This window comes from Monopterus albus, unplaced genomic scaffold, assembly GCF_001952655.1.
Source record: "Monopterus albus unplaced genomic scaffold, M_albus_1.0 scaffold153.1, whole genome shotgun sequence".
Lineage (NCBI taxonomy): Eukaryota > Metazoa > Chordata > Actinopteri > Synbranchiformes > Synbranchidae > Monopterus > Monopterus albus.
Genome location: NW_018128033.1, coordinates 119,974 through 147,957, shown reverse-complemented (window position 1 = coordinate 147,957; position 27,984 = coordinate 119,974). Strand labels below are relative to the sequence as shown.

General features: G+C 41.1%; 2 protein-coding genes across 4 annotated transcripts; one reads left to right on the top strand and one right to left on the bottom strand.

Annotated features, from left to right (window-relative positions):
• The first annotated feature begins 202 nt into the window (after window positions 1–202).
• On the top strand, window positions 203–12,190 carry LOC109968547 (cyclin-T2-like). 3 transcript variants are annotated; one of them, XM_020614889.1, is made up of 10 exons: window positions 205–451; window positions 1,093–1,174; window positions 1,278–1,406; window positions 1,710–1,770; window positions 2,327–2,389; window positions 4,597–4,642; window positions 6,867–7,030; window positions 8,322–8,392; window positions 9,126–10,455; window positions 10,613–12,190. In XM_020614889.1, exons 1-10 carry the CDS (start codon window positions 294–296, stop codon window positions 10,684–10,686), a joined length of 2,178 nt encoding a protein of 725 aa, XP_020470545.1. In that variant the 5' UTR covers window positions 205–293; the 3' UTR covers window positions 10,687–12,190. The 3 variants fall into 3 exon arrangements, with proteins under 3 accessions (XP_020470546.1, XP_020470545.1, XP_020470544.1); XM_020614888.1 differs by lacking the exon at window positions 10,613–12,190 and having other exon boundaries at window positions 9,126–10,606; XM_020614890.1 differs by lacking the exons at window positions 8,322–8,392; window positions 9,126–10,455; window positions 10,613–12,190 and adding an exon at window positions 5,026–5,036 and having other exon boundaries at window positions 203–451; window positions 6,867–7,003.
• map3k19 (mitogen-activated protein kinase kinase kinase 19) lies at window positions 11,225–27,296 on the bottom strand. Its single transcript, XM_020614886.1, has 18 exons — window positions 27,149–27,296; window positions 25,754–26,000; window positions 25,091–25,285; window positions 23,833–23,993; window positions 23,420–23,535; window positions 21,952–22,118; window positions 19,909–19,969; window positions 18,967–19,054; window positions 18,145–18,267; window positions 17,382–17,536; window positions 17,195–17,229; window positions 16,059–17,071; window positions 14,773–16,012; window positions 14,454–14,558; window positions 13,901–14,139; window positions 13,515–13,767; window positions 13,224–13,432; window positions 11,225–12,988 (listed from the first exon to the last, which is right to left on the bottom strand). The coding sequence occupies exons 1-18, from the start codon at window positions 27,169–27,171 to the stop codon at window positions 12,856–12,858; spliced, it is 4,563 nt and encodes a 1,520-aa protein (XP_020470542.1). The 5' UTR covers window positions 27,172–27,296; the 3' UTR covers window positions 11,225–12,855.
• Window positions 27,297–27,984: the final 688 nt, after the last annotated feature.

Genomic DNA, 27,984 nt, shown 5'->3' with positions numbered 1-27,984 from the left:
ATGCTACGCTGTTATTTAAGTTGCGTGATTTCTAATGTAGTCATTCATTAATTATTATTTGTTAATGGACTATGCAAATTCATTCCTAAAAAAAAAACACTGACACAAATTTAACGTAATGTTGTTCAAAAGGGATTAAATGAATAAAACACTCACTATACATCAAAAAAAAAACATTTACACTGTAGATTTAACCAGGAAGGTCGTAATACGCGGTCACCAACGAAGAAGCTGTAATTTCCTGTGCGACACAACGTCACGTCTGCTTTGTCGATAGTGAACGTAGGAGTGCAATGGCGGCGTCCCGGGCATCTTCGTCGAAATGTTTTTTCACCCGGGAGCAACTCGATAACACGCCGTCTCGCCGATGTGGCGTAGAGCCGGACCGGGAGCTCTCCTACCGACAGCAAGCGGCTAATCTGATCCAAGATATGGGTCAGAGACTGAACGTGTATCCTTTGTAAACTGACTTAAACCTCGACCAGGCTGGAAGTAGACATGGCGCTAACCGTCAGAGCGGGCCCCTTACCGTTAACGTTACCTGCTGAGGCAGAGGGAGCTTCGAGACGTCTTGATTTGTATACATTGTCATCTGGTTAAAATATTTAAAACTGTCATATGGAACCTGGTTAAAATATTTAAAACTGTCATGGAACCTCAACGTCATTATCTTGCGCTTAGCTCTGTGCTAATATAGCATGCTAACTAGCTAGCTGAGGGTTGACTGGCCTTCAGAGTCCGTAGCTGTTGCTAGCTATTGCTAGCTATTGGCCCACGAAAAAGGAAGGAAAGATAACCCTGTTTTCTCCATCCAGTATAACATAGTTACTATATTACATTGCGTTATACTACTTAGACCGCGTACATTTTTTGTTAAAGCTAACACCAACCCACATTTTGTGCAGTGTACAGGCTCATCAACTCACTTCACGCTGGCTTTCAACGTCATTTTGACGTTTTGTACCAATAGTTCGCCCAGTAATTTGTGCATTGTGCTGATATAAGAGCCATAGAGTTGTATAGTTCTTTTTTTTAAAACCTGGCAGCGCGATTTACACTCCATCTGAGCATTTTCCTTGACCAATTCACCAGCTCTCAATTAACAATAAATACAGCAATTGTTTACATGCATAGATTTTATATGCACCACTCTTTCACCAGATTCCATAGAAATGTAAGTATTTTGTGACACAGTATTGCTATTAACCTCTGACTTTAACAAACTGTTCTTTAGGTATTTGGGGTATTTATTTAAATGTCTTAATGCATTTACACAGATAATATCTCCTACCACTTTATTCTTGGCTGCAAAAGTGGAAGAGCAACCTCGGAAACTCGAACATGTGATCAAAGTTGCCCATGCTTGTCTAAATCCCCAAGAATCACCTCAAGACACAAAAAGCAATGTAAGTTCAGGAAACTCTCCATATTGTATGGTTGAAAGCATTTTCCCATCTCTACATCTGCCTTTCCAGTTCTCTCAGTGGTCATGGTTTCCCTGTGTACAGTATAACTGGCTGTGCCACATTGTCTTGCCTTGTACAAAGAGCCTGTCATTGGTGTGTAACAAACACACCCAAAAAAAACTTGGATTAATAGCACAATGAGCCTCTCTTTTTGGAGTTCTGGCCATTTGAAATGCGTTGTTAGGGGGATAGATTAATAGACTCATTACAATTGTGTTGTAATGACTGTCTATCAAACTTCAGGCATACCTCCAGCAAGCTCAAGAGCTGGTGATACTTGAATCCATAGTGCTGCAAACCCTGGGTAAGTAGTGTTGAATGGGTGGTTTGAGAGAGAGAGGTTTGTTTATCACAATCATTATCACTGGTTTATCATTATCAGTAAGGGAGGAGTGCTAATAGTCACTGATGAATTTATTCATCACAGCCTGATTAGTGACATGTTTTATCAGTTTCTGTATGGGTATCTTGTGAAATATATATTTTCAATAAAGTATTGTAAAGGTGACATGTCATTTGTTCATTGCTAGCATTAGTCATAAAGTATGTATTGATGAGGCTTCAGGAGACTGTTCATGGGATTTTTTTCACTACTTTTATTTTCATCTTACTGCTGTGGAACACTAAACAATGTGTTCACTTGTTCATCATATTACTGACATATCAACCAACAATTTATAATGTACATGACTGAACTGACTATCAAGTTCCATTATTAACATTTAAAATACAGACACCCATGTGACTCCGAGCTGACAGCCTTCAAAATGAGCACTAGATTTGTTTGTTTAGTCATAAAATGACATGTCACCTCCCAACTGTGTGTGTGTTAAACTCACCTGTCATGTATTTTGTTCCAGGCTTTGAAATTACTATTGAGCACCCACACACTGATGTGGTGAAATGTTCCCAGCTAGTGCGAGGTAGAGGCTTCCTTCTTTGCTCTTTGTGCCCTCTGCGCTTGTTTGTCCCACCTCATGATAAGGTTGGGGAGGGGGGTGAAAACGTTGCTGCTTTAATAGTTACATGGCAACGCACCTTGTTCTTTTGATGACCATTTGAGTTTATTTTTGGGACAGCACATGAATGACAACATTTACAGACACTTATTGGTCCAAGTCCAAAACTGATATGTAATAATTTGAGGGGAATTACCATTTTATTTTTATCTGAGATACCGACACCCGTAAATAGGGAGTTAGGGTTCACATGGTCAAATCAGTGGTTCTACATGGCATCTGCTTTGCATATCCTGTGTGATCACAGAACTAGAGCTGGGGAAAAGAGTTATCTGAGGGTGTCATTTTTAGCCATGTAAATATATTTTTTGATTCCACTATAAGGTTAGTAGAACTTTCAAGAGAATAAATAATGATAGTACAGGGCTCCAGACTAACATTTCAAACTGGTGGCACTGATGCCACCAAGTCTCTCAGGTGGTGGTACCAGCACCAGATTTGGTGGCACCATCTCTCCTTTACCACATAATGCTAAAGAATCTGTATTTTTCATAAATGATTTTAAATAACCTTATCATTCAATGTGCATAGCCTGTATTTCTAATGAAATTCAGAGAGAGAGGAAACTTATGGAACACTGCAAATGGGAAAATCACTGCTGGAACAAGTTTCCAGCTCTTTTTTTTTATGTCGTCACTGTAGTGCTTTATGGCTTAGCAGTCAGCATGAAGATGAAGATTAGGCTATTATATTTAAATTGAAGTATATAAATAAATTAACGCATGCTTTGCCGTTTGTGTACGTGATATATTTGTAGCTCGTTTTTCTTCTGAAGAAGAATTTCTCCTCTTTGGCGATGTCTGTGTTGGACTTCATGCTCAGTTTAGCTTATGAGTGAAGTGCCAGCTCATTTCTGAGACAAAGTTACTAGTAGCCTACAAGGATTGGTGGTGAGTTTCAGCCACTACTAACCTGTAATTGGGACTTCACTTGGCCGTGAGCGGTGCATATGCACGACTTTCCGTTCAGTCCACACTGACTCCATCCTCTATGCAGCATCTCTCGTAAGAACTGTCTGTCAGCAGAAAGACATACATAATGCTTCTTAACCAGTTCTGATGTATTTATTTTATTAATTTCCCCTCTTGGGAAAAGTAAAACCAGAAAACTTAAAGACACCAGGAGCCTGATCCATCAGAACATATTCAAATAAAACATTTCCAATATGTAAACAGGCTAGCAGGTAATCTGCCTGATTTAAGCAGCTGTCTGTGGCGATTACACTTCAAATGTACCTAAGGAACAACTCAAAACATAATAAAGGGGTCCGGGGATGACATGTAAGTCTGAGTCAGTGTGGATCGACACATTTGAAAGACTGGAAGTCTCTGCCTCGTGAGATGGGCGAGTGACAGACCTGGAGATAAAGGTTGGGATGACAGTATCACAGACATGTCTGTCCACCATTTCTACAGTGAGAGCATCGTTTGTGCATAGGGTGTTTATTTTTCAGTCACACTCTGTGTGACCTTTGAAAAAAGTTTAAACTTAAATTGGGTCAGAAAACGCGACTGGTCACTCGCAGTCTGGAGCCCTGTAGTACATTGTTTTATTTGGTGTAGTCCACCATCATCATCATTTCCTTAGTTTCCACAAAGTACAGGTGTTGCTTATAACATTAATACTGACTCTCTTCTGTTTAAGTGTCCCAAGTAGCCATGACTGCGACAGTTATCAAACATGCCCTTGAAACTGAAACAGCTAAATGGAATTCAGCCTTTATGAATGTTGTTACTGTTACCTGTGCTTTCTTATTGTGGCATGTCAACATCTTATATTTCTGACTATAATGCTGTCATTTACAAGTTTGCTTGGCTTAGTGATGAAGTTAAGAGGAATATACATATAGAAAATCCAGTGTAAAATAAATTAGCTTGCAGGCTTAATTTAGAAAAATCATACAGTTTACTGAAAGCCTTCAAAATGTAGCACCACTTTTCTGCTGAGTACTGTTTTTAATCTCAGTCTTTGCTTTATCAGTGCATTGAAAATGATCTAAAGAAGCTAAATGGTTCAGTTCCTGTCCTAATGATGATAAAATGCTTTTGGCTTGCAGAAATGGTAATTTGTTCTTTTCTTGTCTTCCTTTTTTTTCTCATTGTCTCTTACAGCAAGCAAGGATTTGGCACAGACTTCCTATTTCATGGCTACCAACAGGTTGTTATCCTGCCCCTCCTTTATTGCACTTTGACTGCACACCATAGCTTCCTGTAATGCAGGGTACCCTTTCAGTGTCCAACGGGCCCTAATTGCGCTGGTGGTTGTTGGGATGCTTCCTTCCTTCCCTCAGCTCCCCTCCCTTGTTTGAAGGAAGTGGGACAGGGTGGCTGTAGCGTTACCGACCCCAGCCGCAGTGCGGTGTATTGTACAAGGGACCATGTGTTGGCACAGATGGGTTGAATGCAAGATGTGAAGTGTAGTGGTGCGCTTGAAACCCACATGTTTGTTCGGTTGCGAAAAAGTGCATAATTCTAAAAGAGAAAGACTTTGGTAGCCTGAATAGCAGCTAAAGATTTCACAGATGTAAACATTTCTCGTAGAGGTCCTTTCGGTAAGTACCCCGAAGTAAATTTTAATTTTTTTTTCCATATCCATTTATTCAAAATGCATTATCTACTTTACTATTTTCAACTTTTGCAATATTTGCTTGTCTTTAAATGCACAATTTTTCTAGTTTAACATTTTTTTCATACATGTGGTCCATGTAAAAGACATGAAATCTAATGGTGACCCATTAAGGACCCGGAAAATACCTTATACATATAACTAGTAGTTGAATCATTTGTGTATAGATCGAAGGCATTTGATTGATTCTAAGGTGAGGATAAATTGTCCTTAAAATGATTTTTAGCAGAAAATCTTGGTCCTTAAAGGGTTTGTTTAAAGTTCACGGTGGAGGAAAGGTGTTAAAATAAATAACACTGACTTCAACTACAAATCACTTGGCAATGTCTGGATGCTGACTGTGGATGGTGTTGGAATTTTTGTTACTTATTGGCAGAGAAACCTGTAGGCACAGGCTCTTGTTAAATTAACGTATTCTCACAGATGGACATATTTTAATCTTGTCATGAAGACTCGCATCAGTACTTTCTGAAAAGATTTTTGATGTAAAGATTAATGAGAGATGGGGAAGCTTGAAATGCAGTCATCAGCCCACTGCTTGTAAATCTTGGTCATTTTAATTTTAAGGCCCCTGTTATCTGACTGACCAGAGTCCAGACATTGTACTTTTGTCTTGCTTTATTACTTTTAATACGTTCCAAAGAGACACCCATACAGGGGGTGTTGTAGGAGCAGCCCCTGGTCAGTTAACTGTGACATGAGGGAGCTGTCACTTCGTGTGGCCTCAGGGCTCGGTTTCACAGTAGTTGGACTTTGCTACCCCCTTACCTGCTTCTTTTTTTGTATTGATGGCCAAAAATTTAAACCAGCCATGTTCTTTGAGACACGAACCATTGCCTCTTAATGTTTTTACTTTAAAGCACACTAAGAGATGTGCCCTTTAATTACATGAATCATAAAGTTAATGTCACTTGAATTGTCACCTAAGACCACGTTCACACTGCAGGCTGAAGTGACTCAAATCCGATCTTTTTGCCCAAATGCGACCCATATCCGATTTCCTTATGACAGTGTGAACAGCACAAATCCGATTTTTCCAAATCCGGCCCAGGCCACTTTCATATGTGGTCCTAAATCGGATACATATCTGATGTTTTGCAATGCGACTTCAGTCTGAACAGTCATGTCGCATTTCATGCGATTTTTATGTCATTGAAATGCGACAGACATAGGTAGCAGCCACTGCTCCACAAAAGGCCATAAGCAATATTTGTGCTCTCCTTCTTCTTGATATTCTTCTTATTATTATTTCTTTATTTCGATTGCACATTAACTGGTACATCGCTACGCACATGCTATCACGAGTCACATCCATTTTTATTTCCGCAAACACAGTACGCTGCGTCTGATGTCACGTCCTCTTCTGCGCATGCGGGTCACTTCAGCGCCGTATACCGTTCACACATGAGACAAATGGCAGTCGCATTTAAATGACAGTGTGAACAACAGCGCAAAAAAATCGGATTTCGGCGAAAAATCTGATCTGAGCATTAAGACCTGCAGTGTGAACCTAGTCCAAGTTTGACTGAGAAACTGTTACATCATCAGCAGAGTTAAATTTATCACACAAATTATAGCTTGTCTCTTGTAGAATAATAACAGGAAATTAAAGCTGTCTGCTCCCTGTTCTGTTTTTTTCCTCTCTCTTTCTCTCTCTCTTTCCACATGTTGGACCAATTGTGACCACACCTGGCCCAAACCAACTCATTCACATCCTTTCACATAAATCTTTTTCTTACACACACATCACATGCAGTTTGCATCTCACTACCTTCTGCCTCCAGTACAAGCCTACAGTGATTGCCTGTGTGTGTATTCACCTGGCATGTAAGTGGTCCAACTGGGAGATCCCAGTTTCCACTGATGGGAAACACTGGTGGGAGTATGTGGACAGCTCTGTCACTCTGGAGCTGCTTGATGGTGAGATGAAATACATATTTTATTTTGCCTTGTTGTATTGTTTGAATAAATGTAACTTGCAATATTTAGTATACTTTTCCATGTGGTTGTGCATTATTTGCAGGTTTACCAAGGGAAAGCTCATGGAATTCACTTAATTTAAAGTATTTAAAAGCGAGAAGAGACAGCTGTCTTCCAGGATGCACTGATACCAGTATCGGGTCCAGTACAACCCTCTAGCACTGTACTCGTAAAGGTTGGCCCACCAGTACCAATTAACAGCATCATTACACTAACCTCCCACTGGCTGTGCTGGTTGTTCGGTGATAGAGAAGACATTTCAGCAAAGATTTTTTTTTTTTTTTAGTGACGACTGTAAGCTCAGCTGTCTCACACAGACATGCAGGCACGAGGTCGCATTTTACATAGACGTCAATACTGTGCAACAAAACCAACTAATGGAGAGAGTAATTAATCACATACACTTGTTGAAGAAACCAAATGCAACAGCAAACTTGCAGAAATGCGACATCTTCACTCTCCCCACGATCAAAATGCCTGCTCCCGTTCATTCTGCTAAAACCACCACGGTACCCGTTATGTTGATTGTAGTGAACTGTTGTGAATGGGAAGAAAACAAACTTTATGTAGTTAACAGCAACAGCAAATGAGCTGTGTATGAAAACAGGTTATATCTTTGTGGACTTGGAGGCAAAGACCAGCAGCTCCTCTGCAGCAGAGCAGGTGTGTGTCCAGCTGCGAGAACAGGATGAAGCCACAGACAGTAGCCAGTTTAACAAATAAGCATGCAGCCTCATTACATTAAACATTTAAATGTATGACTGTGGTAATATGCACTTTGAAACTATGACGTTCTGGTCAGAGGGTTGTGAAGTCGTTACATCCTAACACAGGGTCACACTTCTAAAAAGGTTTAAATCCACTCTATTACATGTATCATATGCTGTGTAGCAGGCTACAGATTTTCAGTCAGTTACGTGTTATCCAGTAGGAATGGTGACAGTGCTGTTGTTACAAAAAGTTTTCAGGTAATTTGCACAGCCTCCTGCTGTATAGGGCACTATTTTATTTAATCACCATCAGAAAATAAATTTCATAAAATACAAATCTGTTTCTAAAGTCCTTACACTTTAATGGTAATCAAATTTTTTTTATAGTAGAAACATGTACTTGTTATCGGCGAGTACTCAAATGTAAGTATTCATGGTATCGGTGCATCCCTAGTTGTCTCGTATACATTCAGCTGCAGAATTTGAGGTTGTTTGACAGCATTCATGTCTTGTGTTTGCAGAGTTGACCCATGAATTTCTGCAGATTCTGGAAAAGACGCCCAGCCGGTTAAAGAGGATCCGCAACTGGAGGGTAGGATAAGTCATTGTGTACTTGTGATCTTTCAAACTAGCAAAACACTGAATGCCAAACAATTAAATGTCTGTTGTATAGGAAAAATTAACTTGGACCCCAGTTTGACAAAAAAACTCTATGGCAGTATTGGTGGAAGTTACAAACCGATTCATGCAGGATTAAGAGTTGGAAGAGAAATCCTGCCGTTTTACAGGGCTCCGCAGTGCAAGCATTTCACTCATGTTTGCAAGTGAAAATTGTAGTGTTATGGTTAAAATTAATTTTGTCACTGCAGTACATGTGACTCCTAGACATGCTGCCTTTAAACCAGTTCTCATTTCTAAGGTCAATGCACCAAGCCGGCATGAAAGAATTAGAGAAAAAGGCCGACTGTTGCGCCGCCTCCCATCGCCTTTGTCTGGTCCAGCCGGGTTAGAAAAGTGGCACACACCACACAGACTACAGCCACACAGATGACTTGCACGGACATTCAGTGCCTATATGAGAGAAATAATATTGGACGAAAAGCCACCGATAGGGTTCGATTAGTGCCAATTGTGTGGGACACACTGGGAAGACAAGCCCAAACAAATGCTCACCAATGGCCCCATGGTGGCAAAGTTATTGTAACCAAAGAGCTCTGTATTAATTATTTGTCCCACTACCAGTGGTAAAGCCTCTTCAGTGCCTTTACTGCTGACCATAACCAAATTCATCACAGCCTCACAAACAGTATCTTTCTTTCCTCTAGGCAACACAAGCGGCCAGAAAGCCCAAGTCTGAGAGCACCCAGTTGATGGACAACTCTTTCGCTGGACCTTCCATGCTCCAAGGTGATGTGTCACTTCCTGGAGTCGCCGTCTCCAACCCAAGTTTTTCCAAATCAGGTGCCACTTTCACAGTGCCCGTGCCTGGCCAGTCTGGAGGTGCACCCCTTTGTCTGGACACTATGTCTGGCACATACAATCCACCTAGCCACAGTGAGTGGCCCCAGGGCAACCAGAGTCAAGCAGGGTACACTTCAAGCTGCTTAAAACAGGACCCCCTCAGCATCCCTCACCAAGAGCCAACACTGTCCTTGCAGACTTCCAGTTCCTCTTTGCTTCAGCATCCTCCTGTTTGCAGGACTGAGAAAACAGTAGACCTCAACTTAGTTAAACAAGAGCAAAAAGGATCTGGTGTAGGTGGAGGCAAACATCAGCCACCACCTCAGTCTGCCTACCCTCCCCCAGTTCAGCCTCCTCCATCACAACCTTCTCCAGCTCAGAAACTGTCTCTGGACAAATACAGAGAGAAGCATGCTGCAGAGCTCACTGTCTCTGTGCAGAAATGCAGGCAGGAGCAGCATGGAGGAGTAATGGATTCCGATGTGGGGGGAGGGATGTCGTCTTCCTCCTCTTCTACCTATGCAGCATTGTCTATGAGCCAAGTAGACAATAGAAAACATTCACAGCCCCTCCAGGCACCCCAGGGTGGTGGTGGCAGCGGCAGCTCCACTGTCTCCCCAATGAAAACAAAACTTTCTTCCTCCTCAACTTCAGGGCAAGACAGATATTATCAGAGTGACAAACGGGACAAAGACCCGCTTAAAGTCCGACTGGCCGTTCCTGGGTCTGGCAGCAGCACTCAGCCAGGTAAAAGTGGACAGTCCAGCAAAGACGAGCTTAAGATGAAGATAAAAGTTTCATCATCAGAGCGTCACAGCTCGTCAGACGAAGCCAATAACAACAAGACCAAACATTCCAGCCCCCTGGTGAACAAGGAGAAACAGCATCGTGGAGCGGAGCACAACCTCCATCGCCACCACAAGCACAGTCACCCTCACGCACACATGCACAGTGGCAATGGACGAGGAGGCACAGAGGGCCCAGGTGGTGGGGTAAGCCAGCTACGGGGTCCTCCAGGACTGGTTAGCATGGAGGAGGCAACTCTGGCTCCTCCTGGATCCACTTCTTTGGCTTCAACCTTGTCGCGCAAGAGGACGCACCCTGAGACCAGTCACAACCACCACACTCCCTCCTCATCCTCCACTTCTTGCTTGAAAGTGAATAAAATCTCCAAGGGTGACAGTGCTGCTGCAGGTACTTCATCTTTTTCTTCCCCCCTTTCCCCTCTTTGCTCCTCTCCTGTAATGCAGTGTGTGGCATCTTGCTTACAGCTCTTTGGCTAACCTCCCTCCCTCCCTCCTCCTCCTCCTCATTATTCTTGTTTCTCCTCTTCCCCTCCTGTCACACCCAGGTGGGCTGCGGACCTCTCAGCAGTTCCTTCCTCCTAGTGAATCGCCACACGAAGTGGGAGAGCAGAGACACTGAGTCCATTACTTTGCAGCCATGGCCAGCATGTGGAAATGGCAACAAGTTGAGACTTTGAAGACTCTGCTCACATCCTTGTTAAGTGCCCTAGGAAAACAACTCTGATTATAAACCCTTTATTCACAGGCAGAAAAACGTATCTGCAAAAACATGAAAGGTAGTGTCGGACTTAACAGTGTCTAAGAGACAAGAAAGATGAAAACTTATGCTTCCTGACTGTCACGTCTTTGGGCTGGGTTGCTCGGTGTTGTCTTTCTGTTAATGTGTCAAGTTGCTGCTTGGTTCTCTTTCCTCTTCCAATGGGTCTCAGAATGTGCAAAGGTGGGTGCGTGTGTATATCATCAGGAATGGGTTGTGTGTGTGTGTGTTTCCATTGGGGGGGGTCCTACATTTTATATCCCCATATGGGGGGGAAAGTGAGAAAGTACTACAAGTATTATAAAAGGCATGAAAGGTGCACTTGTTTCATTTTCTGCCTTTATTTTTTTATGAGAAGTTTAATAGAATCACATTTCCACCACTGGAGTTGTTATGTTTGCCTGCATTCCGTGTAGGGTTATAATGGACGCATTTTTTTTTTTTAGGTGTAAGTTTCATCTCCTCAGTTACTCTCGTCTCAATTTCTTTTTATACTTCAGTACTGTGCGTATGATTTGCATGTTTCAATCATCAAGGGGATTTAAAAGAAGAGCGCTTTCTTGCTGTTTACAGGAAGTAGACATAAGTGTACATACGTTTTTGTATGTTTAAAGAAGAAAAGTTATACCATGACTACTCAGGTTTGGAGCTGCTTATAAGTATAACAAAATAACTGTAATAACTATAAAAGACTTATTTTGTTGACCTGCCATTGGTCGTCATCTGGTGAGTGTTCCACTGGCGTGCGCTTCTGACAGCCTTCCTACAGAGGGTGCTTAACCTGTGCTTTCCAGTCACAGGGAATATCATTTGGCATCCTCAGCGACACCGGCACATCTGACACCAACTTATTACATCGGAGCGATGCAGTTTGTACCAAAAATGTATTTTCTTTGATCTCCTAAGTAGACCATAAGCTGGATGCCAAAGGGTGAGCCTCAAAAAGGAAAAAAGAAAGGACAGTAGAAGTGTGCTATTATCTTTTACATAATCCTTTTTATTTTGATGTACAAACATAATTTCATAACATGAAGCTGTAGCCCTTTAGATATCAGTCCATAAAGGAGGCACATGTATTATTCAATCAGCCATTGAAATGGTACCATTAAGAAGAAGAATAAAAAAATAAAAAAAAAACTTGTTGGCACTTTTCTAATCAAGAATAGTGACTAATAGTCTATATGTAAGATGACCCACTGGATATGTTGGAAACTAGATGAATTTACACTGTGGGCGTGCTTGATACAGTAGGTCCTGTTCACTGGCATTGTCATCTGATTGGTTGAATTTCCTTTTACAGTTGTGTGCCAGTCCGGTCACATCTTTACATCAGTTTCAAACATTAAACTTTATGTTCTAAAATCTTGACATGACCCAGCTTCCTCTGTTCTTGACTGGGTTACTCATGTATTTTTAGAGTGCACAGAATGCCCAAGTCTCAGTCTGGACTGTTTGTACAACACAAAGGATTTTACAGTTGAACAGTGGGCACACAGAACAACAGCAGATGTGGACAAGGGAGCAAAAGCCACTCTTCTCTTCATTTCAAAAGCATGAATAAAGTTTAAAGGTACCACTCCCCTAACGGTATAAATTCTGGTTACTGTTTTATTATACACATATTCTAACAATGTTAAAAGACCAGGAGCATTGAAATCGCTTATAGATTTGATTTTGAATAGGCATGCAGTAGCTTATGGTAACAAATTGTTCTTATTAGCCTTCTAAGCACACTTTTACACTGATTTCATCAGTAACTCACAAAAACAAAATGCTGTAATATTGGACCCATCAGAACCTAAATGTACCACACATGGAGTTAAATTGAATAAATACAAAATTATGACTGGCACATTAATGAGATGTAGAAAATACCCAAAATCAATTCACAATTTAGTGGTTCTCAGTGTGAAATGTAGACGAGTGCTTCTCATGTGTAGTTCCTTTTAAACTAACAACAATACAGTGGCTACAGTTTGTCCTTAATAGAATTTGTAATGTAGTGCCCCCAGCTCTTAGTGTAACTCCCTGTTAACAGCATAGTCCCCCTGCGTGACTACAGCAATTCTTTTTTTGCGTTCCCCAGGAGTTCATTGCAGCTTCCTTTTTGCAGATGAAGGAATGCTTAAGCAGCTGGTCTGCAGATGGTCGAAGTCTCTGGTCACTGCAGTGGAGACAAAACAAATTAGAAATGTATTCCCAAACATGTCTAAATACAGAAGCATGCACACTATTACTAAGTACTTTTTTTTTTTAAAGCCCAGAAGCATGCACACTATTACTAAGTACATTTTTTTAAAGCTGTTTTAAAGTGTAAATGAGCTGATGAAAGGAGCTTGCTGTACGTTCAAAAGGGAAGATGGATTTATTTTGAATTTATGAGGGAGATCAACAGATACCTTGTCAAGCAGATTTTTACAAAATCCTTGGCATCATTTGAGAACCCATCTGGTAAGGACGGCATCGACCCTTTTTGAGCCCCAATGTAGAACAAGGCAGCCATCTTGTCCATGTGTGCTAGTGGTGGTTTCCCTGTGGCCATCTCAAACACTGTGCAACCTACGCTCCATATATCTGACTTCCTGCCATATCCTGTCTCACTGATAACCTAAGAGGTGGACGAGATGACATGAGTTAAGATTCATCAGTCATCTTCACAGAGGAGGAGTCCACATTAACTCCGTATCTACCTCTGGTGCCATCCAGTAAGGTGTGCCATGAACAGACTTAAGCAGGTCTCCACTGTTGCTAGCAGTGTGGTTCAGGCAGCTGAGACGTCGTGCACAGCCAAAGTCTATGAGCTTGATGATGCCTGTGGGGATCAGCATGACATTATTTCCCTTCAAATCACGATGAATCACCTTGTTCAGATGAAGATAAGCCACCCCTTCCAAGATCTGATGAGTGTATAGAGCCAGGACTCGCTCTGGCAGAGGACCAAACCTGAAGGCAGTAAAGAGAAAATGTATATTGAAAGCTTTTTACTAAACATGCTTTGTTTTGTTACACCCTTAAAGTTCAATGTTTCAACAGATGCTTCCGGGTAAGTTGTCAGACTGTTTTGAATCAACCTAACCTGTGAAGGATGCTAGCAATGGATCCTCCAGGGATATACTCCATAAATATGGAAACCACATGCTGATAAAGCGAGGTCCCTAGGAAGCCCACAATGTTGGTGTGTCTAAGGGTTTTAAGCAGCTCCACTTCCCCCTGCAGGCGACTGTACTCCGCCTTTGCAGTGTCAGGGTCAGAGGTGTCCAGGCTCACCTGCTTCACAGCTACCAGCTGGCCCTGGCTGGTCAAGCCACAGTACACCTGGTAAAGCCAGTAATGTTACCCAGAGTGAGATTTTAAGCATCTATTTTGTTGCTGTATTTTGTATATTAATTCAATTTATAGTAAATAATTGTAAGTAAACTAACACCTCATTAGCAATAAGGAGGTTGGACATTTTGTTAAGCTTTACAAAACTTGATGGTTGACAGGCCAACACGTTGAACATCGGCAGCACTGATGATATAAGGGCACAATACATTGAAATTTTTCTTATCACATTTTCCTGTTGAGATTTTTTTAATGCTTGAGGGTGTTATTAGCATTACATTGTTTTTCTAAATTAGCATACTTACTATCCCATATGCTCCTCTGCCAAGTACCTCACCCTTTGTCCACGTGATAGTGTCATCTACAGCGAAGCCACAGTCAAGCAGATCAGCACTGTCAGTTGAAGAAACCTGCAATAAAGTACACAAAAGAGTTAGCAAAATAACTGAGTCAGCAATGAGCATATGACAGAAAATCATTTTTGAATGATTTTGAATTTTTGCTCTCAAAACAACAACAAAAAGCTAGACTATCCCAACTGACAATGTTCATACCATCCCTAAATGTGTGGAATTTTAAAAGAACATGATTGAAGAGGGGGACGATCTGCTACAAATGGTTTACCTTAGGAAATACATTTTTTCTTGATACTTCTCTTTTGCACTCCATGTTATCAGGACATGGGCTTGTGGTAACATCCTTCTCATCCAGGGAGATCAGCTCTTCAGCCAGACATTGCAGGAGGTCATCTGTAAGCGGCCCATCTCCCACCTCATCCAGAAACCTCTGGTAAACTGGTGACATAATGGTGCGGTTGCTGCTGCTAGAAGTTGTCCAAGTGCTAATCTTTGGCTGTTGAGGGCTTTCAGCAAACACATGGTCGGGAACTGGTCTGTATAGGTTTCCTGTTGAATTCCCAGTTGTTTCTTGTATATTAATGCGACTATAATCTCCAGCATGTGATGGAGTTGTTGGTCTAGTCAATGTTTTATCATCAGATTTCAATGCTTCACGCTCATATACAGTAAGAGCCTCCAGTATGGTAGGTAACTTGTGATCTTCAGTCTCTTCTTGAGCACTTTTATGACAAGTCTCACTATGCTTAGAGAGAACTAACTTGGCATCCAGTTTAGGGATATTGCCCTTTTTATAAGTGGCTTTCCTTGATACAGGTGTGAGGTGACGTTTTGCTCTAGGGTATGCAAATCTAGCTTTGTTTTTAGATGGAACTGCTCCACTCTCCACTGGACTTCTCCTCAGCTTATACTGAGGTTGTTTCAAGGGTCTGTATTTGACTTTATGAAACTGCTGTGCGTTGCTAGGAGGAGCAGACTGCACTTGCCTGTTTGTCTTCTTACTGGTGCTGGAAGCCCTTAGGTTATCATAGATAGGACCAGCAAACATCTCATAAATAGCTGGTCCTTCTTTCCCAGTCTGTATCTGTTGAAACATGTCCTTGTAAGCTATGAAGTCCACAGAAGATTTAGACCTCTGTGTCCCCGCTTCGCTAAGTTTCTTCAACTGCGGGGCGCTCTTCAGCTCTCTCAGTGGTGTATGTTGAGCTCTGCTGTTCAGCTTCTCAGTATTTGCTCTTTTGCCTTGTGCAAGATCAGTAACCTTTTTTCGTGGTGATGGGGTGCTAGTGTTACAATGAGCACCTTTAACAGGTTTAAGCTTTGATTTTACTTTAGTTACACTGGCCTCTCCGCTAATAATTAGCTCAGGGCTTTTCCTGGTTTTATCCTTCACTCGTGTGGAGAGTGAGGAGTACTTCAGATTGCTTTTAGACTTACTCCAACTTATGAAGCCTCTGTCTTTGAGTGCTAGCATGTCAAAGGACTGGTTGGTTTGATTATTTTTTCTTAAAGGACTGGTTGGTTTGATTATTTTTTAGCATGAACTGTGAACTAAGTTCACAGTTCATGCTGGTCCTTTCCTCCATGACCTGGCCAGGTTCGAAGGCTTTTACCATCTTCTCGTTACTCTTCCAAGACACATCTGACTGTGGAAGGTTTACAGCTGAAGTGAAGAGTTCAGTTTTCCCCACAGCTGTGCTGGTATTTAACTTTCCATCCTTCACATTATGAAGGGTTGGGTTATATTCCTGGATTTCTTCATCACAGGAGTTCTTCATTGTCTCTTTTGCATGGTAAAGTTTATTTCTGTGATTTGATTCAGACCATGTAACAGCATCAACACCTTGGACATCTTTGATATTAAATATATTTCCATTGCTACTCATAATGAAAGGTTCTATAGTGCAGCACACATCCTTCCTTTCCTCTGATTTGATAGGCATTTTGTTGTCTTTAAAATGATTCATAGTGTCATCTTGTTTTGCATAGTCACATTTTATATGGGAATGATTATCAGCAAGCTCGTTTGAATAATTCATATTTGTGGCTTTGCCTCTGTAGTCAGAGTTCGTAGCTTTTTCAGTGCTGAGAATATCACTTGCATGATTGATAAGCTCTCCGTTCAGGATATGCGCTGATCTGTGGCTTCTTGACTGAACTTTAAAATGCAGCCTTGTCTCCTTAACCAAATCAGCCTCAGTAGAGCTCATATCCTTCAAATGCTGAAATAGCCTGTCTTCAACAAATTTCAGATTGCTGTTTTCTGAAGCTCTCTCCTGTATATCCCTTTCATCTTCTTCATTGTCATCTTCCAGGTCAATTGAACTCTGGCTGCTGCTGGACCTGCTCTCCTCGCTACCACCTTTAGTAGTCGGATGGCCAGTGCATGGGCTGCCCCATGACAGCCTCTCTCTCCTCAGCTGGGTCCTGGAGAAAAAGGGGCTCTGGCTGATGGGTTTTAGGGGAACATGGTGCTTTAACACTGGCAGAGCTGCACTGTCTCTGGGCTTGCTGTCCAGTGGCGCCAACAACTTGGGCATTCGGGGATGCAGAGCTGGCAAGAGACCCTGTGAAAATGCAGAGAATAAGGATTTTGACAGTAGTTCAGTGGTTACAGCTGGTAGGCAAACATATGAATGCAAAGAAAAGGAATTTGAGTAACAGAAAAATGTTTTTATGTTGAAAATCACCTTTTGTTCATTTACAGCTTCATGAGAACCGAGTCCTGCAGACATAAATATAATATTAAAGAAACATGCACACAACTATCATCAGCAAGCTAAAAAATAAAATAAATTAAACAAAGGAATTAAGGCTGTTAAAACTATGACTATCTTAATTTGGAGTTTTATGCATTTGTGGTGTTCATTTACGTACGGGTCTGGATGTGTGCCCTGGTCTTCAGCAGTGTGTTGGAACACAGCAGAGGTTCCATGAGGCTGGGGGCGGATCGGCTGAGCTGGCTGGGCTTAGCCACCAACAGCCGGCCAGGGGAGGATGGGGATTCGCCAGCCACACTTCTTGTTCTCTGTCTGTGAGGGACCAGTATCAGAATTCAGTTTCAGTTCAATTCAGTTTTATTTGTACAGCACCAAATCACAACATAATAGACAAGAATTTTGTGCGTAAGTCAAAGACGTATTGTGTTTTCTGATTACACAAACATGACATTAAAATATTTTATGTAAGATGTTCACTGCCCCATTAATAATTACTTTCACTTATGACTTGATCACTTGTGTGACACTTCAGCCACCACAATTCAACGGGATGGAGGAGTGGGCTCTGGCCGCCTTGCTAAAGGGAAATGTGTGCAGAGGAAGTTAAAGTGTAACCCAACTCTAAACTTTGAAGCCTGAAATCTTGATTCTGGCCCACCGAGATTTACAATCTATGTCAGACATGATAACACAGACATCTGGGTTGTCATGTTATTTGATGAAGAATTAAGGAGGAGCACTCAATGTTAAGGACTCAGGATAGGCCATAGGTAAAAACTGAAAAAAAAAAAAATTTCTTCTTCTTTAATTCATCCAGTGTTTAATTGGAGCGTGTGCGAGCCCCTCATCTATGTCTGCATACGCTCAAGGGAATGCAGAAACTATGAATTCCCCTTAATGAGCCCAGCTACAGTATGTACCTATGTCCAGGGGGTACTGGCAGGCAGGGGGTCCTGTTACTCAGTAAGTCACATGGGGGAGCAGGATATAGTTGGTTCCACCGTCTGCTGCTGTTGCTCAGACTTGGCAGAGACAAACCTCTGCTGAGGACAAGAAGGGAAAACATAGAAGAGTTACAGTATATGGTTAATATTTGCCATGGGCAGGAATACATACAGAATGCTTAGGCTAGAAATGCTCATTAATTATATTAAATAAGAAAATTACAAATGTTTGGAGTTTTATTTCCTTGTGCTGAACTGACCCTAGAACCTTCATTTCCTCACATCTCTATATTTCTGGAAGCTGATGCTATGAAATTAGAGACTTGCTCAAAGACCTTTATTCTCTTTGGAGGACTTGGACTTGATTCGGTGGTGAGAGCTGAACATAATAGACAATGGGTTGATTCACCAAAGCCCTTGCCCCCCTCCTCGTGTTTCTAACCTGTTTGCGTAGAATAGGTTGTCCTCTGGACACACTGACAAGCGCCTGCATACAGATCTGAGCGTTAGCTGGAGCGGACACTATTCTACTGTTAGTGTAAAAGTAAGAGGCAGTTGTTGACCACGGTATAGCCCAGGGAGAGTATACAGATTGTACAGGTGACTGTGTGTCGGGGGATGGAGTGTCTGTGTGTGCACAGCTGTGTGCTTACATATGAACAGATTTGTTCACCTTTAGCATTGTCAATACCAGCTGACTTCCAACAGCTTGTAAATCATTGTTTCTTTTTAGCTAATTTGCAACATGTGAATGAGAATGTGTGTGTGTGTGTGTGAGAGAGATTTCACCCAGCCCACCTGCTTCCCCTCCCTGCATCCAGGTTGGCTGGCTTGATGTCTTGCAATGTTTCCATGGTGTTTTGGAAACTGAGGGGGATCCCCTTATCTGCCCCAGACACAGACACACAGAGTTCCACCAACCAGTCCAAGCAATGACAGCAGGCAGTTTACTGGCTAAGCAATGTCACTTTGAGGTCCCTGTGTCATCTGTGACCGTTGGCAGGCTGCACATATGGTCTTTCTAGATTTCAAAGCTTCATTGTAACACTAGAATGTGCCTTGATGACCCCATTAGTAAGAGAAAACTTACATTCAGTGTGTGGAGAACACATAGAATATACTGTACAATAAATCATGTGTTCATAAATAACAAACTGAAACTCATCATAGTAAAAACATTAGCATTACCTGTTTCTGAGCCTGTTGGTCCTCTCTCCTCCCATTTCAAGGTCACATTTAAAGACTGAATCAGATAATTCCTGTCTTTGTTTATTTCTTTATTTATCCTCACTTGGTAAAAACATATAATTACACCCTTCTTCTGTCTTCGACCTCTATTCTCTACATGTTTAGTCCTCCTTGTAACACTCTTAAGTGGACCTTTTATCCTCTCAGTGTCTCCAACATGCTGCTGTGGCTGAGGTAAAATAAAAAAAAACAGGAAGGCAGGTTTCTCATCTAAGGGTTGAAATGTGAGTGGGACCCCTCCCCTCCAGCCGCGCCTCCTCCATGGCCCTCCTTTTAAAGGAGAAATTGATCTGGCAGTCTATATGCAGACACTATTTGGCCACTTTAAAAAGATGGCATTCAAAACACCTATGTCACTTTGCTGTGTTTTTGTGGAACATAATTGTCTCAAAAAATCCACAATGACAAAAGAAACATTTCATACATCAATAGTCCACATCTTAGTTCCACTAAAGCCACCAAAATCCCAGGAGTCATTGGACGAGTTCTTACTTTGGCTAAGACCTGTATGATGGTTCGATAGAGGAGGGCACTCTGGAGACTCTAGCACTGGCTAGAAAAAACAAAAATGAACACTTCATTAATTATATGTTCCACTCTTTAAAAGCTAGCCTGTGCACAGATGCAAACTCAAAAAACAAAACTATCTATCCATCCATTATCTACGTATACCGCTTATCCTGAAGATAATCCCAGTTGACAGCAGGTGGGAAGCAGAGTACACCTCTCATAGGGCTGACACTTAGAGACAGACAACCATACACCCCCAGGGGTAATTTAGAGTCACCAATCAACCTAAGCTGCACGCAGGCACAGGGAGAACATGCAAACTCCACACAGAAAGGCTCTAGGTCAGCCAGGCCTCAAACCTGGAACCTCCTTGTTGTCAGGCGACAGCACTAACCACTGAGCCACCATGCCACCCAAAACAAAACTGTGTTTTTAAATGCTTTTAAGTTCTTAAAAAGAATAGAAATGTAATGTCCTTATTTTATCTTGTACAGCATTGTAACAATGGCTAGTGAGGGAGAGTTGGAGACAAGGATTTATCTTTTTTGTCAGCAGAAGGCCACTTTATTTTAATGTGGGGGGAAACAACAGCAACTCCAGCAGAACACAGAACACTCTAGCTAAGAACCCTGCCAACCTGAACTAAATACCTCCCACACCCAGTGGCCAATCAGTCGGCAGGATCCCACCAAGTGTCTCTTTGCCCCCCAGCACTACAGTGTTTTGACATTTTGTGTTCTCATTTATTCAGTAAAGCTTTCTAAAAGCTGGTCCAGAATCAGAACAAGCCAATTACAACAAAACTCAGCACTGCAACCAAACCACAAAGGGACACAAAAGCTTTAGAAGTTAGCCCTCTTGTTGGTTTGCTGTTGTATGCTAAGTTTAATTTTAATTGTTTTTTCGACTGTGTACAGATCAATAGTGTTGACTGTGCCACTGTGGGTCTTTAAGATACATATAGCTTGTCCTTGTAAACCACCGGCTCTTCCACTCCAGTTAACCATCTGCACTGTCGGTCTGCTCCTTGTATCAGGACACACAATACAGTAGGATGGCAGCTAAGTGTCAGCTATGCACAGTACCCCTCCTCCACACACACACACACACACATCCTTGCAGTCATCACTTACAGGGTCCATACATAGACTTCATTTCCTGGAGACTTCCCTCAATCCTAACACCTAACATTTAACCAAAGCCGACACTTGCTCTAACCCTACACCTCATCATTTTTGTAAAATTCAATGAATTATTCGTGGGGCCCAGCCTCTGGTCCCCACAAATCACTTCTGGTCCCTGCAAAGCAGTGTGCTCCCAGTGTTCTTTTCCCACAAGTATATACATAAGGCCACACACACACACACACACACACACATGCACATACTCAGCCAATTACTCCTTCCACATATTTGTCTTCTCGGTGACCACTCCCTGTCAGTGGGTCGCTTAATTGTGGCTACTTGAGAGTCACAGCAACAGTGTGCACTCAGACACACATGGTTAAATACAACACAGGCCATGTTGGTGTTAGTGCAGTGTGCTCTGCTGGTTGTATAGTACAAGTTGGTGAAAAACTGTAAAAAAGAAATATGTATATAATTCAAAATAATCAAATTGTTACAGTAAATTGTCTATTTTGATAAATAAAGGACAAATGAAGACAATTCCAACTCATCAAAATTCAAAATACATATATAATGATAAGACAATTTTAGGGGCAGCATGGTGGACCAGTTGTTAGTGCTGTCGCCTCATAGCAAGAAGGTTTTGGGTTTTAGGCACTGACCAGATCAGTGATTTATCCTTCTCAGGATAAACGGTATTGATGATGGATGGACAAAAGACATTAATTTCACTGACAGACTGTCTAAATTTTTGTTGTCATGATTGCAGAATCTGGACAGTTCAATCAACATCACTCCTAAAGCTCCCAACAAGAATAACAAGATCCTTGACATCTTCATTAGAGAAGTGCCATTTTTCAGCATCTCCTTCCAGAACAGTTTGCCATGTATCACTTACCCCAGTGTGGCTATAAAGCAGGAAGCAGTGCTGAGGGGTTGATGTTTTCGTGGGGGAGGCTGCTGCAGAATAAAGGCTCTCAATGTCCAGCTCTGCTTCCAACTCTCCAAATTCTGAATCCATATCTTGACATGAATATTTGTCCTGGGGTGACACAGGGGCAGGATCTGCACAAAAACAGAACTAATTTGAAGCCTTTCTGGTTTGTAATAACACTTAAACAGTTTCTCTTTTTTCAGATAGTCATGTACTCAGCAGGTAAAGAATTGAAAAACACCCCAAACAAACATTTGGATGCACAGAGTCTACATCCATACGACCTGTGCTGTTTACACAAGATGAGGAATTTGAGACAGTAATAAAAGAAAAAAGCCTGAAAACAAGTTATTTATTACTTTCTCTGTTTTTTCATCTCTATTTATCCATCCTCTCTTTGGCACCTTGATTCTGCATTGCCAGCAGAGTGGTCGCTCACACATACACAATCAAGCCTTTCTTTCACCTTCCCACACAAGCGCAGGCTTTGAGTTCAGTAGCAGAAAAACAGGAATATGAATGAACTTGGTATGTTGTTTGTATGTGTAGGAATGAGAGAAAAAGTATGTATGCGTAGTCATATGCATGAATAAAGGCATGTATTTAGTGGTGTGCACATGTGGACAATTACATACTGTAAGTAACTAATAAATTAATCAGTAACCAATGAATGTATGTTTGCATACGGCTACCTATGAACTAATATATTTAATACAGTATTATGCTATTATATTTCCTTTCTTCATTTCCACGTTTAGTTTTTTATCTTCTCCTGAATGAAGGAACACAGGGAAACCCCTGTGCAGGATTATTTTCAGCTTCCAAACATTTTCATTAACTGCATAAAGTCAAATAGATTATAATAATTGTTTTGAAAGAAACATGAGAATATACTAATATTTGTATAACTCTTATGTTTTCTAAAGTAAATCACATGCACCTTTTGAGCTAAGATCAGAATTTCCCCACAGGTTTACAGCAGCATTGGAGCAGTGAAAAAAGCTGTAAGCATTGGCATTTTATCACCATATGAAGATGAAGTTTCCAACTTCTGAGGAAAGTGTGACTCTTTAGCTCAACTAGCTTCTAGGTGGTTGCTACCTTTGGGTGTTAGTTGTGTGGGTCTGAGCAGGTAGCATACAGTCAGCTGCCTGCTGCCGCTGAAAATGGCATTATGAGAGAAATGAGACTGAACCAAAACATTAAAGCTGAAATGCTAAATCCTGTATCGAGAGGGACTGTGGAGCAGGATGGTAAATATCTGTAAGTTCATCAGTGCACGTGACACATCACACATAGCAGTTTCATCCATTGCTAATAAAAAGTATTGAATAGTGCAGCTGTAGACTTTGAATTACAAAACCATATATCCACTAAATCACATTAATATATGCTTCCTTTGTCTGGGTGTGACTGACGTGTCTATGTGTACCTGTGTGACTTAGGACCTCAGCCATCATATAAATGATCTCCTCCTTCAGAGGGCTGTTGAGGTTAGCAGCATAGTGGAGCACAGAGCGACCACTGTGGTATTGTACTTGCAGATCACTGATTGAGACATTTAAAGACAGATAGAACAAATGTAAGTGAATGTTGCCTCTAAGAACCTTGAGACATTTCAAATTTGCATTACAGTACGCTTCCTTTTGTTGTGTCAGTATGAATGTACTACTTGAAGCCAAGGCCTTGTTGGGGCACTGAAATATTTGAAATCAAAAGCAGTTCTTTTGTCAAATTAAAATACAGACAGCTGGCAACTGCTGCAGGTGTGACTACAGAAACATTTATGTGTGCACTTTCTTGTCTGTATACATTTTACACATTAGTGCGTGCATGTTTTCTTACGCTGTGAGTCCTAGCAGTTCCTTAACCGCCTCCACAGGCCTGTGTTCCCATGGCAACTGTGTTGCTAAGCCCTCAAACAGGTCAATGTCCCTGACAGCAAGCAACGCAGGTGTCACACCGTCACTGTTAGGAGCGTTCACATCCACTTTGTCTGTCTGGGCCTGAAACATGCGCAGACACACACTAAACAAACCTGTATAATACTTAGGATGAAGCAATGTTTAAACTGTGAACGCCACCAAGGACGAAGGATTACAAAGGGAACAAGACCTAGACGTCATCAAGTCTGAAGTGCAACTCTCAGATTGATGGCTAAAACATGCTAGGATTTGATTTCCTTTTTTTTTTTGTTACCGTGTTTTTGTTTGTTTTGAGAAGTGAGACAAATTGTTTTGTGCTTTTTTTCTAATTTAGAAACTAAAAAATGTTTTATTAAAAACTGTGCCCCCAAAATACCAACACATCTTTCAGTGACAGAATTTTCTAACTCAGTTCAGAAGAAAATGATATATTATAAAACTATACATTGTGAAGTTTTACTTTTTTCTCAATATATTAAACAGTTATGACTTAGTTTGAAATGATAAAGTTTAAATGATTTAAGTTTAAAATTCACAACTCAGCTATTATTATTGAGTACATTTGTTTTCAGAGCCTTTGAATAAACATTTTTGATTTAAGGATTAGGAAAATCATATTTTATACACAGATTTTATTATGTGCTACAGCAGTACAGTCTAAAAATTAGCACTGGTTTTTTGACTCATCGTTAAAAAGAATCTACTTATCACATTTACAAATACAGTACGCAGCAAGATTTGCAGGACTGTGTTTTGTCCTGGGCAGAGTTTGACTCAGGAAAGAGTTTTCATGTACAATTCAATATGTTTTCATTACATGTTGTTCACATTATAATTGAATTACATTATTAAATTGGTTTTTGTTTTACAAGTTTGTAAGAGTGTTGGTTTAAGAAAATGAAAATCAGTTTTTGGCTCCAACACCATAAAAGCATCTTGTTACTATCAGAATTTGGAGTCATTAGAGAAACCAGGCAGGCAGATGAACTCCATCCATCATAAATGTAATGACTGAGATAATAACTCTGACCAGCTGGAAACACCCATTAAACATAAACAGAATATCTAGTTGTGCTTTTAATAGGAAATCTCTATTGTTGCCCTTTGTTTTCATTCCTTATCTGCTAAATCTTCGATCACCCAAGTGAACGTGTTTTGTGCTCATGTGGGAGCTTTACCAGCAGGTGCTGAAGGGAGTGCAAGTCTCCCTGCCAGGAAGCCTGCAGCAGCTGTGCCTGGGGAGGCAGATGAGGCCTTGACATCCAACCCAGCACTTTTCCCCTGAGCTCAGGAGGGCTTACATGGAGGGCCGTCTGCTGGCTACACTTACACAAGGTTAAATCAGCCCCGGTCTTCAGCAGCTGCTGCGTCACCTTTTGATAGCATCAGGCAGAAAAACGGTAAATTTCAAGAAAAAAGCAAAATAGTTAGCTAATGTCAGATGTAGACTTGTAGATTAAAACCAAAGGATTTGCAGTTGGCTGCTGGCATTTATGTTTGTGGTAATAAGTATTCACATGGGGAGCATATCCCCTGAGGCCTTCTGTGGTATCAGTAAGTCACATGCTTGTTTTGAACATGGCTCCCTCAGAAGATGCAAAGAGCAAGATTTGGGCCATGTAGATCACACATGCACGTGGACACGTGTTAGTGTTATTGATAGGAGCCTGTCATGTGGCAGAACTGTTTTGTCCCCCAGCCTTTGACAAACATGTTTAAATGTTGGAATTTTCCAGTGAACAATGGACTAACATTGGATCTGCTAAGTAATATAGCCATAAATTTACAACAAGACAACCCCATGTCACAAATTCCCCATCACACACACACACACACGTTACCTCTGTCACGCCTTTATGACAGGCTGTTATAAGGGGAGTGCATCCTTGATCCTCCTCATCCTCAGATTCAAAGACCTTCAGCTCCTCCTTGTCATCCCCGTCTTGTCCAAGGCTGAATAGCAAATCATCTTCATTTTCCTCCTCCTGCTCTCTTGTCAGCATCTCATCATCACCCTGCCACCTCTCCTCTGTCTCACTGTCTTCTCTCTGTCTTCTCTCCATCGGTTCCTTTTCAGATCTGTGTGAACTGATGGCAAATTAATGTTTGGAATCTGACATGAGCATTTCTATTATTGTTATTTTGGAGAAAAATTAGAGGGAAAAAATCTAATTCCTGCGATGCAGGTCTTTCAACTGTGTTTTCAGTGGTCTCATATGTTTGTGTGTAGTAATTGTCATGTTATTGCTGTAAGTCTTTAATGAGCCACTGCTCCCTGCAGAGGCAACACAGAGGGTGTAATAGGAAATATTGTTTCACTGTTGCAGCTGCTGAGTCACCACAACATACATCATCATGCATTCAATAAAATTGTTTTCTATTACAAGCTTACAAGCGTACGTGCAGGAGCATGCATACGTGTGTGTGTGTGTGTGTGTGTGAGTGACCTGGTATTACGCATCTTGTGGGGATGTAAATCTGTTTACACAGTCACATTGTGGGGACTCTATGTCCTTACGTCTCAGCTCATGACTTGGTTTAAGGTTAGGGTGAGGTAAGGCAGGTAGTGTTTATAGTTAAGGTTTCAGTAAGTCTCCAGGAAATGAATGTCAGTCAATGTAATGTCTCCTGACATTTGCTGACTCTATAGACACTGGTATTTCAAATTTCCAGAACGTACCAGTAAAATACTCAGAGGTTAGTCTTGAGAAGAAAGTATAAAAGGGTACAACAGTTTAATGGTAACAGTGAGAATCCACAGTCTGCCAAAACTTAAAAGTACTAAGTAATCTACACTTGCATGTTGCTTCTTTGTGCTATCACATAATTGTTGCTTTTAATTTGCATGAATGTTTTAATCTGATTTGCATTCTAATGTTTTATCTATTTGTGCATTGGGGTAAGCACTTTGAATTGCCTATATGTGTATGAAAATGTGCTGTATAAATAAACATGCCTTGCTTTGCCTGAAGTAATGGAAACATGCGCAGAATAGAAATGGCTCCCTCTGGTTTAATGTTTGCCAGCACCAACAGAGCAACAGGCAAGATGGCTGAAGTGTATATCATCATATTAAAAGCAATATAATATGTACATATGAAGAAAGTGCATTTTAAAAGAGGTAAAGAAACTTTGTGGACACTGGTGTTAGCGTTACTCCTCATTAGTGATACTTAGCAGCTTTAAAATAACCATGAATTGCAGTATAATATTGAAATGAACTCATTCCTACTTACTGTGGTGATGTCATTTGTTTCATTCTTGTTCTTCAGATTCCTTGATGAACTCATCCAGCAATGTCTTATTTGACCTTCTGTGGACATTTGACATGCAACCCTTTGGTCCTTCTCAACAAAATCTGCACTCTGGTGTTTCCTTGCCTTTCTTCTGTTTTCCTCGCACACCTCCTGCTGTATGTTTACACTTGGTTGCCTTGGAGATAGTCAGTCAGTCAGACAGACAGACAAGCAGTGGTTTTAAAAGCCAGCAGACTATTTGGTGCCTGACACATTAAGACAAAATGAGACCTGCCAACAGTTTTTTTGTTTTTCCCCCAAATATCATTATGTTACATACACAGCGAAACTGATAGAGTTTGGCTTTCTTGCAGTAACTTTTGCACTTGACTGTCTTTTTAACTAAACAATCAGCTTTTCCACAGTTTTGCCAGCACAGAAAGAAGCATTTATTGGTGAGCCCAGTGCAGCCACAGGTTTACTGAAAATCTATGTGCAATACTGAGCTGTCACTTGGCTCATTATTCATATGCATCAACAAGTCATCAGCCTGAACTAAATGTACAGGGGGCTGCAATAAAAACAGAAAATAGTATAATCATACATATAATAATTTTAATTAATCACCTGTTTTTACTAATGAGCAGTTTTTGGTCATTTTGAACGAAATGCTGTTCTTTTAAATGCTGCATATTGGTTTCTCTCTCTGTGTGTGTGTGTGTGTGTGTGTGTGTGTGTGTCTGTGTTGAGGCTCTAGTAGGTAGGTGGGCATTTTACTCAAGCGCAGTAGAAAGTCTTCACAGAAATGGACAGAAATTGAGGTAAAATTACGTTTC